At 37.0% G+C, this 21,418-nt stretch overlaps 1 protein-coding gene across 2 annotated transcripts; it reads left to right on the top strand.

Annotated features, from left to right (window-relative positions):
• The first annotated feature begins 706 nt into the window (after nucleotides 1–706).
• Nucleotides 707–16,538, top strand: LOC121982214 (5-methylthioadenosine/S-adenosylhomocysteine deaminase-like). Of its 2 annotated transcripts, none has more exons than XM_042535179.1 (11): nucleotides 707–980; nucleotides 1,064–1,236; nucleotides 1,672–1,830; nucleotides 4,879–5,028; nucleotides 5,931–6,074; nucleotides 6,603–6,759; nucleotides 7,332–7,504; nucleotides 12,782–12,837; nucleotides 13,078–13,180; nucleotides 15,923–16,038; nucleotides 16,155–16,538. In XM_042535179.1, the coding sequence occupies exons 1-10, from the start codon at nucleotides 767–769 to the stop codon at nucleotides 16,010–16,012; spliced, it is 1,419 nt and encodes a 472-aa protein (XP_042391113.1). In that variant the 5' UTR covers nucleotides 707–766; the 3' UTR covers nucleotides 16,013–16,038; nucleotides 16,155–16,538. The 2 variants fall into 2 exon arrangements, with proteins under 2 accessions (XP_042391113.1, XP_042391112.1); XM_042535178.1 differs by having other exon boundaries at nucleotides 15,923–16,061.
• The last annotated feature ends 4,880 nt before the right edge of the window (nucleotides 16,539–21,418 follow it).

Genomic DNA, 21,418 nt, shown 5'->3' with positions numbered 1-21,418 from the left:
TATTAAATTTATAGATTTTACATTCTACTTATGAAAAACACAGATAAATATATTAAATTTATTTATTAGAATAAATTTATAAATTTTAACAAGAATATTATAATTTTTTTAAAAATATATAATTTAATTTGTAATGAATATTTAAATTTATAATTTATATTTATTAAGCTTGTTTAGGCTCGATAAAAGCTCGAATAAATTCGTGAGGCATGAATATATTCATTAAATAAAGCTCGAGCTCGGCTCAATTATAAACGAGTCAAATTCAAACATCAAAGAGTTCGGCTTGGCTCGGTTCGATTACACTCTTACTTATAAACTGCCATAATTAATATTTTCCTATTTAATTAATTATTTAATAATTAATTAATATTTGTTTATATGGTTATTCTTAATAAGTTGAAGAAATGTAAGAGATGATTCTGTTAGTTAATTATTTAATAATTAATTAATAATTTATTTTGTTATATGATTATTTTTAATAATTATGGACCGATAACGACAGATAATTTTATGAATTTATCATTTTATTTGTTTTAATATAATAATCAATCATAACTGACGAACTCCGGGCGTACTGATGTTGACCGTTCACTACGAACGATTACCAATTTACATGTGTCCGGTACCGAAATTTCATAGGGCCGAACCCAGGACTGGGTTTATATATATATATATATATATATATATATATATATATAATTCAACCCGACTTTAATGTATAATTTAGGGAAACGCTGGCTGGAGTGTGGAAGGGAAGGAAGAAATGGAGAATGCCGCAAATCGCCCCATCCTAATCCTTCACAATGGCGTCATCGTTACCATGGACCAGTCGTCCCGCGTCTTCCGTGACGGCGCCGTCGTCGTCGCCGGCGACCGCATCGAGGCCGTCGGGCCATCTGCTCAGATTCTCCGCGATTTCTCCCACCTTGCCACGGTCGACTCCGTCGTCGACCTCCGCGGCCGAATCCTGCTTCCAGGTGCACTGCTCCTCCTGTCGTTTAGCTGCTGATTCGATGTTTCATCTTTCCACCCTCATTTTGCGTCTTTGGCCGGTGATTAGGATTCGTCAACACGCATGTGCATACGTCGCAGCAGCTGGGGAGGGGCATCGCCGACGATGTTGATCTGATGACGTGGCTTCACAAGCGTATATGGCCGTACGAGTCCCACATGACGGAGGAGGATTCCTACCTCTCCACGCTGCTCTGCGGTATCGAGCTCATCCGATCCGGAGTGAGTGGCTTGTGGTTCTGAAGGATAGCATTTGTTAGAAACTCTCGATCCTTCTACAATAATTTGTATGCTTTGTTTCCCTATCTTTGGCGTCATAGAATTCATATGGTTGAAATTGTTCTTTGCAAGCCTTTACCGTCCTATATAATCATGGACTTCTGTGGATATTCAGAGGTTGCAATCTTCGCAATTTCGTTTAGGGGAATTAGAGTATTTGCGACTCAAGTTTTGAGCACAAGGTCTCCAAGCCAGAATTATTCAATGTGTTGAATGATATTGATTAGTTATTTAGCATGAGCTAGTGTGGCATGTTACTATAATATCTGAATTTTATGCCAGTGATTAGGCTTATAATTTTCCCATTATATTTCAATTGGTGGTATTAATCTTTTCAAATGGAAGTTTGTGATTGTAATTTGCGGGTTAATGAATCAGGTAACATGCTTTGCGGAAGCAGGTGGCCAACATGTCAGCGGGATGGCTAGAGCAGTGGAAGAGCTGGGTTTGCGTGCATGTTTAGCAAAATCTTCTATGGACACAGGTGATGGATTGCCTGCAAATTGGAGTGCTTGTTCTACGGACAATTGCATTCAGGTTTTAAATCACACAACACATTCTACACTTTGCAATTTTTGATATGCTCATAGCATGCCCAAATTTCATTTCGATTTTTCACTAAAAAATTTAGACTAAATTTAGGTTATATTGTGCTGTTAAAGTAAGAGAAGAGGAAACTTAAATTGCACTAGAAAATGATAGAAAGCAAACAAAATAACCAGACATGGCATTTAACTTGATTGCAAAGTTCAATTTAATATTTATATTTCTTTTATATCGTTCTTCCAATGAGTTTTGAAGTAAAATTGTAGCTTAGTATGCCAACACTTTCTAATCCATAAAATATTAATGTTTAACATGTTTTACCTTTCGTTCGTCTTTCTTGACAATATTGGACATGATATAATATTTAGTGTACAAAAAAATGTAGATATTTTTTTATTCAATTCTTTAACCACGTTTGAGTTGAGATACCAATAGAAGAGATTCATTGAGAAATTAGAGTCTGATCTACCATTCAATAGTTATGTATAACAAAGTTCGAAATCTCAGCCCAAGCTTAAATTTCAGTCTTTTGGCCAACTCAAGACATGTATGCCCATGTTGAATGCTGGTGTTGGAGGCATGTTGAAGATGAACACTTGGAGAGGAGGAAAACACATGAAACACTGAACACCAGGAGGAGGACCTAAGGGTTGCCTCAAGTGGTGACAAAGTCAAGGGTGATATGACCTTTGATGTTGATGAATGGCGTTCCTGAGTCGATTGAAGGGTCACAGAGTTTCACATGCATCTCTCAAGCTACCTCACTATAGACCATGGGAAGTTTTTGCCTAGGTGAAATCTTAATTCATAGTCTATGGAGAGATTTTGAAATTTTTTTGATGAATTTTTCATGGACCACAAGAAGTTGTCATTGTTACTAGTAGTTATGCGGAAGTCTCACGAGCTTGTGATATCTTCCTCAAGTGAAGTTGCCACTATTTTTGGAAGTTGTATGGAAATCCCTCATTCCATTGTGAAAGCTTGGCCAACCTTGAGTGAAATAGTTGCCATCTATAGAGTCTTGTGGAGCTGTCATCTCGTCACAAGGTGTTGTTGGGTTAGGTTTCCTTGTTTTGAGCCTATTTCGTGTGCCAGCCACCTAATGTAACGAGAAGCTTAACCTGTGTTGACTAGCGTGGAACAAAATCTTAATCCATTATATATAGTTACCTCTAGTTTGGGAAATTAGATATGAACATGTGCTGCTAGTGTGTGAGTGCAATACTTAGTAAGTAGCCCCACCTCTTACTTTAAGTTGATGCAACAACAAATTGAACTGAAACTCACATAGAGAATTGGACAAAATTGATGAAATAAAGTGACAACTATCTCACATAGAGAAAAACAAAATTTTGAAAATTAGAATTTTATTCATTAACAATTGATCAATTAAACAATGAAAGAAATACCACTAGTTGAGAAACAAATTAATCTCATTAAACTACTACCAAATTACATGTTCCTCCAACCAAATTAAAGGATATCAAACTTTTGAATTTCAACACCTAAAATAAAATAATTATCAAATCAATAACAAATTTGAAATTCATGTGAGTGCAATCGCCCTCAGGTCAAGGTTGACCAGTTTGACTAATCTTGAGCTTGAGTTTCGATGTTTGACAATATGTGAGAGAAGTCAAGCAGGTCAAAGGAGGACCAGATATTTGTCAATGGAAGTTTTAACTGGAGGTTAGGTAACCGAAAGTCTTAGGTTAGTCAATGGGAAATCCTAACTAGAGATTAGGCAACCGAAAGTTATAACTGGTGGTTAGGCGATGGGAAATTCTAGCGAGGCTAGGCAATGAAGACCTAGTTGGGAACTCGGCAGTGTAAGTCCTAGCGGGGTTAGGCAATGGAAGACCTAGTTGGGAAAGGTTGACCGGACACTTGGGACACTTGGTGATCCAATGGGAGTTGACACAAGATGAAAAGTCCAAGTGGGTCAAAGGTTGACTAGGCATTTGGTGATCGGAAATCCAACAGGAGTTGGCATGAGATGAAAAGTCCAAGTGAGTCAAAGGTTGACTAGACACTTGGCAAAAAGCCCTGGAAAGTCAAGGGTAACCGGATGCTAGGCAACGGGAAGTCCCAACGAGTCACAAATGACTTTAGGATTGGGAAAAGGAACCCTAAACTCGAGTTCAGAGTTTAGGGTTGGGCGATCGATTAGTCTAAGGCCAATCGATTAGGAAGATTGGGAGGTTTCCGCAAAGCTCTGAATCGATTGACTAATCGATTAGGCCTTAACAAATCAATTGGGGGATGTTTTCGTGGGACAATCGGTTAAGGCCAAACCAATCAATTTGAGTAATCGATTGAGGGGTTTTTCACGATAGCACAGAAAGTCTTGCAATTAATTGGGTAATTGATTAGAGGCTTCATAACCAATTGGTATGACTTACCAATCGATTAGTCAGGAAGAAAAAGACATGTTATGTAGGTTTTGATCCATCAAATGACGTGCAGTCGATTAGGGGCAAGCCTAGTCAATTAGGAGGTGAAAAACAGTTTGAATAATGTTCGTATAAAGGGAGTTCTTCTAGGGCTTTCACCGCCGGTTCTTGGGTGTTGGAGAAGAAGTGTTGTGGCATTTTCCACCACCAAGAGGCAATCCAAAGCAAGAAAAGTGTAAGTAAAGCAAGGTTTATGTTGTAAAGTCGTTTTCGATTTCCTTTGTAATATAGTTTGCATTTCTTGATCGTATTTCTTGTGCCCTAGATCATATGAGGTTTATCCACTTCCGGAAAGTTTCCAAAAAGGAGGTTTTCATAGTGGATACTGTGAGAGAGAGAGCCGGACCCTTAGATTAGTCACCTCAAGAAGGTGGATACCAAGTAAATTGAAGGTGTTAGCATTGTTTCAAGTTTTCTGCTGTAACATCAAGTTCAAAGAAGCAATTGAAACTATTCACCCCCTCTAGAGACCCTTTGTTTACATTATGCAGTCACTTTGTGCAAGCCATATGTATTATTATATATATACTTCTTTATTGTGTTCGACTATTAGACATAACTGATAGATACTCACCGACTGATGTAGTCTCAGAGAGAGCTATACACTAAGCATCATAATACAGCAGAAGGAAGAATCAGAATATGGTTTGGATTAAGACAGATTATGAATGCAAGTGATCAATTATTACTAAAAACAAGAGATGCGGCTGAGGAATTGAAGACGGGCATCCATATGGTAATCATTTTTGTCTTAGATATTTTCACTATCTTATGCAAAGGCAAGTTTATAAGTTTTAGCAAAATTTTGGAATTTCTTAGATGATGATAATCTAATCAAGCTGATTTATTTACAATTTAGCATTCATATGCAATGTATATAGCATGTTCTGAGAAACATATTAGGGTCAAAAAATTAAAATGTCTATATAACTTACTTCTGAGCTCTGTTTTGCAAAATACAATTAGTTTTATTTGACAACTAAAAAATTCACAATCCTTAAAAAACCGATACCAATTTTATAGTGTTTGCACATCAAGATTCTACGAAAATCCAACCTAGAAAAACATAAATGTGTCCTCCATTGGACACAAAGGCCATAGAAAGATTACAAGGAATTCTTAGGTTAAACACAAAAAAGTTATAAAGTATATTGAAAAAGTGTAACCAGACATAACTGCATTGAACTAAGAAATCGTTTCAAACAAAAAAAATTGTTGCCGATGCCTTATATATTTTACATTTTATCTTTTCTTGTTAAAGATAGATAATTCCCTATCATGATGGCTCTTTGTAAATTGATGGCTTATTTTATGGAATTAAAATTTTGTCCATTAAAAAAAGTACATTTCTATGCATTTGTTTTGAATATTGAAAATTGAAATGGAATCTTCCATGGACTTATGAAATGGAAAATTTGTCATTTCTGCTTAATTTTTATTAAACCCATCACCCTACATTTCTGTATCAGTTTTAACTTTCTTTATATATTAAACTGGGAAGATCTCAATATTAGGACAATTGAATTTGGAGTATGTGGAAAAGATTTCACTAATTGTGATGCTTGGTTAACGTAGATGGTTGACTAGGGCAATATTTCATATAATTTTGATGTTGGCTTAAAAAAAAATATTCTGTAGCATGTTGCAGAAATCCCTTACGAAAATCAACTTGTGATGAGCACTAGAAAGGTTGAACATGGTACAGTGACTTACTTGGAGAAAATTGGTCTTCTACGGAGCAACTTGTTGGCCGCTCATTCTGTTTGGCTGAGTGATGCTGAGGTACCACTATCATAGCAGTTACTTTTGCTTTATTGATACGCTGGATTCGTCATTGAATGTATTTGTGGAGTATTCACATGGTTTTAAAATTTGGGCAGGCCGCCAAGTGGCCGCCTCCTAGGCAGTCCAACTGATTCACTGGAATAAAAAATCTGTTTTTTTAAAGTGTTCCTTGGCTATGATCTTCTACATAACGTAAGAGAAATCCCACTAGTGAATATGGAAGATATATTGGTTTTTGTGTCCCCCTTATACTGCTGCAGGGAAATAATTTAGAGTGAATCATCTTTACCTCCTGTGAATAACAAACGTTTTTTATATGTGGGGATGTAGCTTTCTATAAAACAATTAATAACACTTTTGTTGGAGCTCTCACTGCTGGAATAATAATTATTTGTTTTCCTTTCAACCTCTCTACTCATCCTGCAGGATTTGTAGCAATGACTATAAATTTCTTTCAGCTTGCTTAAGTGCTGCAATTCAAGCAAATAAGGAGTTTGTTTTTCATTTAAATTTATTTCTATTCAGATTGGCTTCTTTGCTAAGGCTGATGTCAAGGTTTCTCACTGCCCTGCCTCTGCAATGCGTATGCTTGGATTTGCTCCCATAAAGGAAATGCATGAAGCTGGTGTTTGTGTTTCTCTTGGAACAGATGGAGCGCCATCCAACAATAGGATGAGCATTGGTATGCATTGAGATCCTTGTATGTGAAATAAAAAACTATTAGTTCAAAGTTTAGCTATTTACATAATCTGATAAAACTTGGAAATCTACCTGCGTAATAATTGTTAACTTGTGTCTGAAATTTCATTTCCTAGATAGAAGTTTGAATAAAAGTCTGGTGAGCTTCAGAATTCGATTAAACTATTAATATGACTATGAAAATGTTCCTGACAGTATATGAAAAAAAGCTATGAGACCATTTTGTCTTTATGTATTACCTCCTGTCATTCCCCATTAATATACCTATATAGGAAAGTTTAAATTGATGAATAATGTGCTTTTGTTAGAAATTAATCTTTTAGATTTAACTAGGTTTGAGTCATAGCCACATTTGCCCACTAAAGCTAGATAACAACAAAATGATTACATAAATACACATACTTCACTGTTGACAACTTCACGTAAGATGTAACTTGAACAATGTTGGTGTAATTTTCACAAGATTGTGATAGAAACCTTTTTTTTCACCTTTTCATGGAATAATATTTAACTGCAATATTTGGTGGATGTATTACTTTTTCCTTCTTCATTCAGTTGATGAGATGTATCTAGCTTCACTCATAAACAAAGGAAGAGAAGCTTATACAAGTGGGACAACCAATCCAACTGTTGTGCCTGCTGTAACAGTATTAAAGATGGCCACAATAGATGGTGCAAAATCAGTGCTCTGGGACAATGAGATTGGTTCAATTGAGGTTGCCAAAAAGGTTGGCCAATTATATCTGTCCTGTTCTTTTTTTTCCCTCTTAATCTCATTCTAATCTTCTTCCTGTTTTGATACTTTGGAAGGTTTTTGATAGGAAATTACACTAATCTAGTGTTTTGTAGGAACACTACTTCTACCTCTATGAATAGGATTCCTTTTGAATTCAAAGTATTCCTCATCAACAAGTGATTCCAAAGTGATTTAACTTTGATTTTTTTTCTTTCTGTTTTCAGCCATTTTTTTTTTAAATCTATATTATTTTGCTAAATTATTTGTTAATTATTAATGATGTTCAATTTCTTGGGCAAAATAGGATCGGCAAAGGCCAATCTAGATTTGGAATTGGCAGTCTTTGAAAACTATACTAGAAAGTTTAAAACTATATGCTGATATGCCATTTGTTGAACTGATAATAGGGAAGTCATGTAAAGACCTGTCAAATTTATTCCAAATTGTAACCAGCATTTTAAACAAAAAATTACAGCAACTAGTTTTCAAGGAAGATTGAAATACTAGTATGAGTTATCATAAACTTAGAACTAAAAAAAGATGATCGAGTTGGTTAGCCCAATGATTTTGTTTGTTAATCTGTTTCTTTCAACTATATTAAGAGTGCTACTGATTCCATACGAGAGATATATTCTGGTGTTACGTGAAAAATCACACATGATTATTGTAAAGTACATGTTGATGCATTTTTGTAAACCAAAAAGTTTAATACAAGATTATCTCCTTGATTACATAAGCTTGAATTTGGATATGCTTCTCCAAAAACTCTCATATTTGCGCTATGAGAAAAATTGATAATAATGCATATTTGTTTGTTTTTCCATCTGACTTAAAATACCAACTCAATTTTCATCATAGATGCTTTACCTCCATACCTGGAGATATTCAAGTGTCTTTCTCTTTTTGTTGACATTTCCACCATCATTCTCCCTTTGTCCAAATGCTCTCATTTTGATCTTCAACACTTTTCTTTTCACACATCAAAGGTATAGTTGAAATGCATTATGTTTCCATCTTATGGTAATCCGAATGTTGCTTTGTTTATGGTAAGGAATGTCGGAGTTGAAGATGATGGTAACTTGTCCTTCAGACATTCTCTTCTCTTGCGAGATTGTTGATTAAGGCATGCAACCCAATAGGATTACCCCTAAGTCATAAATTTATGGGTCAACATGGATCAAATAGAAGAAGTCAGTTGTTGTTGTTTGGCTTGAATTTTTCAAGAAAAGAAACGGTTGAGATGTGGAGAAAGTTTAAAATTTCATACCATGTCAGTTAGCGAAATTTACCATTTCGTTCGGCACCGCAAGCCGCCACGGCCTCCGCAATCCCGTGACTACCACAGGGACATCAGAGTCCACCGTGACCATCTGCGGGGTCACGGAGGTCACCGCAAGATTAAATTTAAACTTAGGTTTAATTAAACTTATATTAATAATTTCAATCGATTTCTGCCTATCTATTCTTTATACCTTTTTCAGATGAATTATGTCTATTTCACATCTAGGATTTACATATACAACATATATCACTGTCAAGATTAAATTTGCAAAACAAACATTAGGTTGTGTCATATATATCAAAGAGTATATAATAATGATGTATTTGATTCATCAAATACACAGTCAACTCCTAGAGATAATAATAAATTTTTTATTTATTTACCATGTAAGAGATGTCAATATGATTTCGATATTTTTTAAATATGAAATATATTAATTAAAAAATCTAAATATTATTTTTTTTTAATTAATATTTAGATTTTTTAAAAAAATTAATATTTAAATTTTTTAAATTAATATATTTTATATTTAAAAAATAATATTGACACAATATAGTACCAAAACCATATGACACATTTCAATTTTGTGCCTCTTGTGTAGGAGCAGAATTAGATGTGTTGTCGAATAAGGGTGAGATGAAATTACACTTTACTACTCGGTTTGCTATGGAAGTATTTGTAGAAAGTGGGAGGAATAATATTGTATTACTTGTTAATAATACAAGACAATTACATAGTTATATAGGTCTCATGAGCAAACCGTAAATATAAAACTTCAATGTGGGACTAAAATCTCTTGCACATAATGCAATTAACCCTAGGTACCTCTAGCGAAGGTTCAGGTTGTGTTTCCTAAAGAGACACAACAACGGAAGGAAGAAGTTGGGGGAAATATTCTTTGACCACCCTTTCTCTCTATTTCCTTAGACATAATGGAGGGAAGGAAGAGGTAGAGGAAATCTTCCTCCAAAGAGCTAGATTTAATTTCTAACATAACTGTGAAGAGTCTCCATTTGGGTGGATATATATATATATATATATATATTCTTTATCTTGGTTTTGTTTTCTTTTTGTGTTTTCACTTATGAATTTTGGAGATTTAAAACCTTGCTCTTTTGTTTTATATGAATTGATAGGAAAGGAAACTCTTCTAGCTTGGTTACTCCCCGGTTGTTTCCTTGTCCAGAGGTAAAACAACCATAAATTTTCCTTCTATGTCAGTCGAGTCAACACTGGTGGAACTCATCTTTCTACATTGACATGCAAATCAAGGTAGATACTTGATATGTCATGAGGTGAGGGCAAGTGGCTTCTACTAATTGTGCTAGATGTGAGGGCATATCCGGGAGGCAAGTGCTTTGTATATGGGAGGCTAGTGTGGGAATGGGATGCTATGCGTGTGTGGGAACTAGAGGCATGACATATCTTTTGAGTGATGGATTTTGACAAAGTAAGCTACTATTTTTTCTAGCTCATTGGTGCCATCGATACCACATGTTGGAACAGTCGATACTCTATTTTTCTTGGGTCGAGGTTGAAACATTGACTATTGAATGAAACTTAAGCTTGCTTCTAACATTCCCCTCTCAAGCTGAAGCGTAGGTACTATCTATGTCTAGCTTATTATATAAACTAGAAAATGTAGACTATGGCATGACCATGATAAAAATTGAACAAAGCTTAAGAAAGAGTTATTGGAGTGAGAAAGCATCAATTTTTCTGGCCTTAGAATAGCATATTGATAGAGAAAAATGAAGCAAGAGAGGACAAAGTGAGATCTCAATAATTTATCTTGAGTGGACTTCTCCTGCTGGTTCATATGATAGCATGTGACAAACATATGAAAGGGGAGAAGGATCAACAAGGCTTTAGGACAAAGATAAATTGAAGGATGAGATAAAGGCCTAAAAAACAAGTCTGTTAATTGGGTTCTCCTAGCATGGTCTAAAAAACAATGCATGATAGGCTAAAGAAAGGAGAGATGGAGAACATTGACAAGGTTCCTAACGTCGACATGAAACATACAAGAGTACATGAAGATATCCATCAAGAATAAAGAAGACAAGATGTGGAGGTAAAAGGAAATATATGCAAACCAAGGTAAAAGTAGAGGTGAGCAATCAGTTTAAACCAAACCGACCGAACCAACTAAACTGAAAACCGAACCAACCGAACTAACTAAACTTTTCAAAAAAATCAGATAAAACATTGGTTAATTTGGTTTTCAACCGAAATAACTGAATTTTCCGGTTTGGTTTGGTTTGATTAGGTTTGGTTCGGTTCAACTCATAATATCAGTTTAGTTTGGTTCTGGCTTAGTTCAATTTGATTTGGTTTGGTTCCGATTTGGTTTGGTTCAACTCATAATATCAGTTTAACCGAATTTTGATTTTAAAACCGAAACCTAACCGATTAAACCAATATTTCTACAAAAAAAAATTCCGAATTAACCGAACTGAACTTTTAACTTCGGTCGGTTAATTCGGTTTAGCCGAACTTTTGCTCACCCCTAGGTAAAAGAAGAAGATGCTGGTACGAGAAAGAATCCTTTGAAGCAACAGGTAGTAGGAAGAAGAATGAGCAGCAGAGAGGAGTGTGCAGTGTGCTCGAATCAGGTCTAGAGGAATAATAGAGGGATGCCTTGGAAGACTGAAGTAGGCAGAGGGGAAGGAGACGAAACTTTGATTGACGAAGGTGATCATGTGATGTAGAATTTCAGATGTAGGCGCCATCGGTGTTGGAAGGTGTGGTCTGGATAGAGGAAGAGGTGAAGAGGCTGTTTATTGCTGGAAAGGAGGAAGTAATTTATCTTTCTGTTGTGAAGGATGAAGAAGCATAGTGTACATAGGAAGAGTAGTTGTTAGGCTAGAAGAAACATTGTCAGCCAAGGGAATCACATGTTCATCTTCAACAAAACTTGATCATGGTGGTGGAACACAATTTGGAGAGGTGGACGACCCATTGAAGGGTTCCTCCACCTGTATGGCTAATGCTGCCGCAACCCTTTTGCAGCTGTTGCTTTTGGTCTTGAAACCAAAATATCAACAACGGGGGCAGACTCCAACACCAGGAGGAAGTTGACGCCGCCTTTGATTTTCACTAATGTAGAAGCGGAGAAGGGCCACTCTAGAAGCATGGGAAAAAATTCCAGAGGTGGCTATCATCCACTTGAAGTGGTTTGCCAACAAAATCATTGAGTTCAACACACACATGATGCATCAGATATGGTACAATCCGTGTTCATGGAAGACTATAAAGGAGAAAAGGTTTACTAACATGAACATCCGTGAGGAAAAGATGCCTGAATTGATTTTTGTATGAGTTGATCAAAAGGAAATCTTACAAGAGGAATAAATGAATGAGGACTGGGTAATGGGATGATTATGTGAGAGGAATATTTAAATAAAGGTAGTTGTCACCAAAAGTGCAGCCTCCCCCTAAGGTGATTATTTCTAGAAAACCTAACCCAAGAGATAACTCTAGCACCATGTAGAAAGTGGGAAAAATAATATTATATCACTTGATAATGGTTTGGACTTATGATAAAATTCTAAATATAAAATGTCAATGGAGAACTAAACTCACTAGGTATAACTCTATTTCAAAATATGAGAGTTATGTACGGTTTTCCACTTTCATCTTTGCTTTTTTTGCTTGCCTCACTCTAGTTTTAATCTTGCATGTGGAGTTGTGGGGTTGTTAAAGGGGTTCAAAAGTTTGATGATCAATTAATATTAACTTGATCTTAAGCATTTTTGGTTAATACTTTGGCCTAACAAAGTTAATTGGTAAGTTCTCAAACCTGAGCAAGTTGTTGCCAATTTGTTACATAATGAATTTAATCCTAGACATGCAAGGTGCTTGGAAAGTATTGTCCATGTATTGTAGGGCTATACTGGGTCTCACATGTTGTGAATTAGAGATGATTCTGGGTACATTGCTCCTGATTGTGTCTTCTACTTTCTGAAGTTTTCTTTTTTTAAACAGGCTGACTTGATAGTTGTCAATCCTTTTTCATGGACCATGGTTCCATTGCACGATTGGTAAGCTTTGTTTTTAATTGCAATGTCCAGAGAATAATTCTTAATTTATAATTATAATATGAGTATGACTGTCTATACAGTTGCATCAAGCAGAAGGATAACATAATGTTTTCAGTTAACTGGAAAAGACATGTTATTTTCTAGTAAACTTGAGTTTAAAAATGAATATTTTGCCATTTTTCTTGATTTCTTGATTTTTAACCTCATTGGAAGGTGCTAACTATGATATGGACCTTGCAGCATCTCCAGTCTTGTCTACTGCATGAGAACCGAAAACATTGATTCAGTCATGTGCAATGGTCAGTGGATCATGAAGGACCATAAAATCTTGAGAATAAATGAGGTGCATACCACTAGTTTCTATTATAACCTAGAATGACTTAAATCTGCTGAAATTCTGCCTTTGTTCTAGTTGCTTATATGATTTTCAAAGCATATTTTCAGATCTGCAATGTTTTTCACTATTCTTAAGCCAAACCGTATGCACTATTTCAATTAGGTTTTAGGTTCAAATTTAATGCATAAGCATTTTTGTGCTAAGTGTTACATATTATTATTTACTAAGTCGTTAATCAAGAACAAGCTGCGTTCAATTTATCTGGGGTCCGATGCATGTATTATGTAAGGCCATGTTTTAGCACCTTCACAATAAGTAAATTGATTTTGGAAGGCAAAATAAATAGTATATAAGAATGTACTTGCGGTTTCATAGCTTTTCCTAAAATGCATCTTTAGTTATGGATTCACGTAGACTCTACTGGTGCAAAGATCTCTTGTTCCCTTTGAAAAATTCAGCAAGTAAAACCTTTGAAACTATGCAGTTTAGGTACATATTAAAACCAAGGGCAGGATCAGCATTCAAACTGCTCTTTTAATTTATAAGTAGCTTTATCATAAATAATATTGGATCATCTTCTATAAGGAAAATGACTAGCATAGCAGAGTTGAACATTTAATGCAATTACATCAATGTAATCAATATGCAATCACTAGTTAGCCTGAGATTCTAGCTTCACAGTTCAGGTTACTTTTAGCTGGCATGGAGTAAAGAAACTCCATGATCATTGCTTCATGATGATTGTCTGTTTCAACACAAGATGGAGCCATGGATATCCTAGATTCATTTGATGCATAAATGTTCTGGCAGCTGTATGCATTTTGGCTGCAACCAAGATGACTCGTTACTCTACTTGGAACTTTTTGTCTATACGTCCTAATCTAATCCTCATTCCTCTGTATATTGCATTGTGGTTATATTCCAAATACTGCTGACCAATGTCTAATCATCCTCGTTGTCATGACCCAACTAGGTCTGCATGGCCTGGACATGGCATGGAACTCACGAGTATTGTTTACAAATATACTAATGAACACCACCAGACCACAATGTTATAAGCAAAGTCATTAAGCTCAACATTTATTGCAAAAGAACAACACAAGAGTATTCTCACAAAACATAACTGCAAATCGAACAAGATAGCATAACTGTTCTATGACATAAACAAGAGAAAACACACAAAAATTTAAAAAAAATGTATGAAGCCTCCTCCAATCAATCCTAGCAAATCTGACTCCAAACCACTGAGGATCTAGATATACCTGCTCCTCGAATGAAAAGAGAATGAGAGGTCAACAAGGAAGACTGCAAGTAGAAATGATGAAATGTGCAAGGTAATAAGGGAGATAGTTAACTTCAAAAGTGTACTGCATTTTAATGACGTAGGTTAAAACTGCATTGCATGAATATAATACTATTTGACAAGGATATAAACCAACTGCTATTTACTAAGGTACTACAATTGATTGACTGTAGTCTAGAACCACTCATGGGTATTATCATTTGTACTCCTCATATTGCGACAAAGAGCGGCACCACAAGCACACTCTCCACAGATGCGACTACTGAGATAGACCTAGATCATCTTAGCCATCATGGCCAACGAACAAATTAGGAGAGAAAATAATAATAATAACAATTAAGTCTTATCCCACTAAGTGCGGTCAACTAAACTAGGAGAGAAACCAATATATATATTACACGCTGATGTTATGTTGTGCATTGCGTAACATTTTTTTATTTTTTAATTTTTGTTTTTTAAGCTTAGGGTTTATCTTTAGGATTTAGGGGTTAGGATAGTGTTAAGTCTAAATAAATAAATAAATATATACATACATATAAAAAAAAGTCAACCAGCATATATAACTGCATTGATAATCTGCGTGCATAGCAACCACTATGATGTATGTATTAAGAATATGCTATGAGGTCAACATGATAATATAAACAAAACAAGCAGAGTTGACAAGGTAACATCAAGATTTCCTTGCAAGGATCAGCACAGTGAGCTCACTAAGGTGAGACTTACGTTATCACCGCCCTCAACCTCATATACAACATCAAACTGCAAACTTAATTCACCACTCTAATACTCACTACTTGCTATCACTCAAATCTTTCCCTTTACCTCCAACAAGGTAACATCCGAGTTAAATGTGCACTCTCGATATACCTCATTGCTTCCAACTAATTTCCTCTATAAGTATCTCACCACTTGACAAGCTGCAAGGTAACTAGGATACCAAACTGGCTCACTTCCCCATTCTACCACCATCAACTCAAGGACACCTCACGCTCCGAAGCCCAAATATCTACTTGGCAATCTTCTCTTATGATCCCACATGATGCAAAGGAAGGAGGAACAAGAATCTACCCTGTGATACCTAAATCCTTTTCTCCTCGAAGAGAACTAGCAGAATCTCTACTTATTATCCAATAGGGAACATGATGAAACTTTAATCTATCTTCACCAAATGGGACCTTTTTGAAAGATGGATTTTCTAACACATACAATGCAATATTGTCATTCAGCAACATTTTATTGTCATACATATGAAACTGCAAATGAATCACATTCCATGGAAAATGTATGATTCTATTGGAAGATGGTTAGTTTGAGTTGAAGTTAGCATGCTTCATTGAGTAGTTCCATTAAGTTGTGCTTATCTTATCAATGAAACTACTGATGATATCTAAATTTTGCATGGTCTTTCTTGATCTACATATTATCGTTTTTCCTATGGACAGGAAGAGATTGTCTCATTAGCAATCCAAGCTGCAGATGCTCTCTTAAAAAGAGCAGGGATTAGTCTTCCTGAAAGAATGAACTATTTGTGATCGTTTTGCAGCTTTGCAGAAACCACGTACGTCCATCAATTAAAGCTAAGTATGAACTATTTCTGATTTTTTTGGTCATGCAAAAAAGTGGCTTCGCCGTCTCCAATTTAAAAGCTCAACCAACTATTCCCTTGTTGTCTAGATGGCCATGCAATAAGACATCTTGGAGAATTTTACTATGAAAAAGCCTGAACCTATTGCTGGAGAAACTCCAACTGGGTTGTTCTTCCACTTGATGTAAATCTTTGCATTATTTTTGATGAATAGATGATGAGTTTGGTGCTCTCTACTCTCAAGGTCGAGCAACATGCACAATCTCTGGAGTTGAATAAATAAGCTCGGAAGAAAAGTTTGCCTTAGTAAAAATTTTAATATCATGGTCTTTTTTTTATGTTGATAAAATTCATAAAGGGCATCCTAACAGTGTTAATCTTGTATTTCTCTTTAGATTTTGTGCCTGCTTGTTGGTCATTCAAGGCAAACACAGTCGTTGCTAAACGTAGCGATTAAAAGACGCAATTTATTACACAGATTTGAGCTTTCATCCCTTACAATTATTTCATTATTATTTATTTATTTATTTTATTAATTAATTTGTCAGCAGTGTTTTTGACTGCTGAGCAATGGAAAACCCTCCAGAGTCATCCACGCGTACTTGAACTTACGGGTGTCACCTGCGTGAGGCGAACAGATCTTCTAGTCTATTAGAAAATCATTTTTAATTACAATCATATCATGATTATAATTGATTATAATTTTTTTTCTAAATTTATCGTCCTCATCAAATTATAATTTAAATCAAAATAGATGATAAAAATTATCCCTCATTTAGTGTCCGATAATTTGAATATTTGCCCACTTTTGATAGTTTCCGAATGGTTTTCAGTCATATGTTTCGATTTAAATTATAATTAGACGGGGATGGTAAATTCAAAGAGAGATTATAATTAATTATGGTCGGATTGTGATCCGGCCGTAATTAAGAATGGTCCATCTTTTGATCTATTTTTTTTTTATGTATCTAGACTATGACAGATTCAGGAATTCAAATATGGAAGGACAGATCATAATAATAAGGGACGATATTCTCCATCTTCATTCCTAAAACTTCATAATACTAGGAATTTTATCATCAATGAGGAGCGACTGTCGATGTTGTCTTTCACTGGATCCACCCCTGTACCTAGAGATCTGGTCTCCTTTCGTGAGCTGCTGACTGCCGGTGATGCCGCAATTCTTGCCGTTACCTATGAGACTGATGGCGCTAGGTCGACCGGCTCTATCCTGTTAAGGCCGAAGCACTTGACGATTACGTTCGACTGCGGGCACGGGCACGGGCACGAGCACGAGCAGTTGCTAAACGTCGCCTCATACTCCGGCTGCCCCTCGACTGATGCCCCTGTACTCTTTTGTGTCACGACGATATCCGATAGTCCACATGTCGCAGCCTCCACTCCTACATTCAGTTAACTTAAATAACTCGTTCCCACTTCCTAATAAATAAGACACAAGAGTTCTTATAGTTAATCTTTTCTTTAAAATGAAAGAAAATATAGAATTTATTTAATTGTATAAGAAGAGTTTAGAGCTGAAGCAAACGAGAACAAGGAGAGAGAGGAAGGATTTCAAAATGTTGGATGTTGGATATTGGGGCCTTAAATGGACCAAAACGATTTTGAGAAAGGAAGTCATCAATTGTTGAAAGTTGTAATTGACTTCAAAATTGAAATCTACGATTCGAGTAGATAGATTTAGACTATTAATTTGCTCAAAACCGATTAAGGGTGAATGAGAAATTAATGTTTAAAATCGGCCCAAAATAACATTTATTATTCATTAATAAAGTGCATAGGAGAATAGTCCCACATCGGAAATTCTCGATGTGTGTTCTCTACTTATTAATGAAGATGTGTTAATAAAGTTAACACAAAAATAAAAGGACATGTGCTCCCTTAGCCCAGGGCGAGCAGGTGCTCGCACCTGTGAGCCCACCACCCGCCACGTGCGCAATGGGCGCTTTGTAGGCGCACTTTGCACGCCTACGTGGCACTCGGGTGACGTGTGGACAGTTGACTTAGGGAATGGATGGCTACCGTTGATCAACGTTGATCAAATAGGTATGATGGATGGCTTGGGATGAGACTTGATCTAAAGCATCGAATCAATGGATCCAGATCCGATGGCCGATGACAATAGGTGGGATCTGAGGGTCACAACTCCTCAGATCTGATGGATGAGATTGAAGTGGGCTTGGTGAAGGGTTACAACCCTTCAGATGGATGATCTAGATCGATCCAGCCAAGGAACACATCCACTCACCCAAAGGACACTCAACCTCTTCTTTCAGTATAAATAGAACCCTCCAGATGATGGAATATTCACTCAATCCTCTCTTCTCTTCCTCAAGCGTTCATCTCATCTTGTGCATTCAAGAGTCCAAGAAGTCTACTAGAAGGTTCGCTGGTCTCGGAAGTCGGAGTGCTACGATTCCGAGACGTTCGGAGCAATATCGTTTACGGAGATAGTGTCGAACACTAGCCTCGACGATCAGTTTGCATACTCCAGAAGCTACCCGGAGTCAACAGTCGTAAACGATATTACGTGCAAACTGATATGGCTACCAACGACATTCCGACGGCCGTACCGACCGTCGTTCCGACCGCCAATCCGCACGGAGAAAAACCGGAGAAATTCATCGGAACCGACTTCAAAAGATGGCAGCAGAAGATGCTGTTTTATCTAACAATGCTAAACCTTGTACGGTTTTTGCACGAAGACATGCCAGCCGCTACGGAAGGTAGTAAGGCTGCTAGCGATGCGTGGTCTCACGGAGATTTTCTGTGCCGTAATTATATACTCAACGCCTTGGACAACACGTTATATAACGTATATTGTTCTCTGGAGACGACGAAATCTTTGTGGGAATCCCTTGAGAAGAAATACAAGACCGAAAATGCTGGATTGAAGAAATTCATCGTCGGTCGGTTTCTGGATTTCAAGATGGTGGACTCAAAAAGCGTCTCATCTCAAGTCCAAGATATGCAATTAATACTGCATGATCTGGACGCCGAAGGCATGAAGCTGAACGAGACATTCGCAGTTGCTGCGGTAATTGAGAAGCTCCCTCCGTCATGAAAGGATTTCAAGAATTACCTAAAGCACAAGCAAAAGGAGATAGGACTGCAAGACCTGATCCTGAGGCTACGAATAGAGGAGGATAATCAAAAGTTATCCGACTCCAAAGGAACCAAGCGGACTATAGACAAAATGTCCAACCTGGTCGAGCCGAACGCTAAAAAGCCGAAGCAGTTCAAAAAGAAGGCTCAAGCAAAGAAGTTCAAAGGCTCCTGCTACAACTGTGGAAAGGCAGGACACCTGTCCAAGGACTGCAGACGCCCAAAGAAGTCAACCAAGGGGCCAAAGGATGCTGCGAATCATGTCACAACCTCTCTTGAGGACTTGGATCTCACTGCGGTTGTATTTGAAGCCAACTTGGTGGATACCAACCCGAAACAGTGGTTCATTGATACTGGAGCAACTCGTCATATCTGTTCCGATAAGGCGATGTTCTCCAAGTATACTCCGATAAATGGCAGGAAGCTCTATATGGGTAATTCCACGACGTCGCCAATTGTTGGACTCGGAAAGGTTGTTCTGAAGATGACGTCCGGAAAGGAGCTAACACTCATTGATGTACTCCATGTTCCCGACATCAGTAAGAACCTAGTTTCTGGAGCGGCATTGGTCAAGGCCGGATTTAGGCTAGTGTTCCAGTCAGACAACTTTGTACTTACGAAGAATGGTGTCTTCGTAGGAAAGGGGTACCTAGAAAAGGGTCTATTCAAAATGGTTGTAATGCCTGTACTCCGAAATTTTGATGGTAATAAAATAAATGCTTCCAGCTATGTTGTTGAGTGTTTTAATTTATGGCATGATCGACTCGGACATGTGCATAATAATACTCTCAAACGTCTCGTCAAATTAAATTTATTACCAAACGTCAATGTTGACGGAACACACAAATGTGAAGTGTGTGTGGAAGCGAAAATGACGAAACTACCTTTTCATTCGGTGGAAAGGACAACAACTCCTCTAGAGTTAATACATAGTGATCTATGTGACTTGAAATTTGTGCAAACTAGAGGAGGTAAAAAATATTTTATTACTTTTATCGATGACTGCACAAAGTTCTGTTATGTCTTTATTTTAAGAAGTAAAGACGAAGCCCTAGAGGCGTTCAGAACCTATAAAACAGAAGTTGAAAACCAACTTGACTAACGAATTAAAATAATTCGAAGCGATAGAGGTGGAGAATATGGTGCATCGTTTGATGAATTTTGTACAGAATCTGACATTATCCATCAAACAACGGCGCCTTACTCACCTCAATCAAAAGGTGTTGCCGAACGTAAAAATCAGACACTAAAAGAAATGATGAATGCCTTGTTGATAAATTCAGGCTTACCTCAAAACTTGTGGGGGGAAGCAATATTATCGGCAAATCACATTCTAAACAGAATCCCTCATAAGAAAAATGATAAAACTCCATATGAACTATGGAAATGCCGCAAGCCATCGTACAAATACCTGAAAGTGTGGGGGTGCTTGGCAAAGGTCGAAGTACCTAAACCAAAGCAAGTAAAGACGGACCTAAAACGTTCGATGCGGTATTTGTCGGATATGCCCATAATAGTAGTGCATATCGTTTCCTAGTTCACAAATCAGACATTCCTGATATACATGTGGGAACAACCATAGAATCTCGGAATGCGATATTCTTTGAAAACGTATTCCCAAATAAAAAGGGAAACATTGAAAGTGATAACAATGGAAGTTCAAACAAAAATGACGTTACCGAACTTAACTGTTATAAAAGGACTATTGACGATCAAAGTGAAGAGCCACGTCGTAGCAAACGGGCTAGAGTTGAGAAATCGTTCGGGCCAGATTTCATGACTTTCATGTCAGAAATGGAACCAAGAACATTAAGTGAAGCTCTCTCTAGACCCGATGCTCCAATGTGGAAAGAAGCTGTCAATAGTGAAATTGAGTCTATCATGAATAATCATTCTTGGGAATTAGTAGACCTTCCTTCTGGTAATAAACCATTAGGTTGTAAGTGGATACTAAAACGTAAATATAAAGCTGATGGATCAATTGATAAGTATAAGGCCAGACTTGTTGTAACGCCCCGGCTCGGGCGGGCCCCACCTGAACCGAACCGGGAACGCTACCTGAATTGTCCATCGGGTTGACGACTAGCTCCACAGACCACCGGAGATCCTTTCAGCGTGCTTTGTCCTCACTCGCACGCACCCTGGAAAACTTCCCAGGAGGTCACCCATCCTCAGATTTCTCCAAGCCAAGCACGCTTAACTTTGGAGTTCTTTGAGTTTGGGCTTCCGA

This window comes from Zingiber officinale, chromosome 5A (assembly GCF_018446385.1).
Source record: "Zingiber officinale cultivar Zhangliang chromosome 5A, Zo_v1.1, whole genome shotgun sequence".
NCBI lineage: Eukaryota > Viridiplantae > Streptophyta > Magnoliopsida > Zingiberales > Zingiberaceae > Zingiber > Zingiber officinale.
Note: the sequence above shows the minus strand (reverse complement) of the source record. Positions and strands in the feature narration are given on the sequence as shown.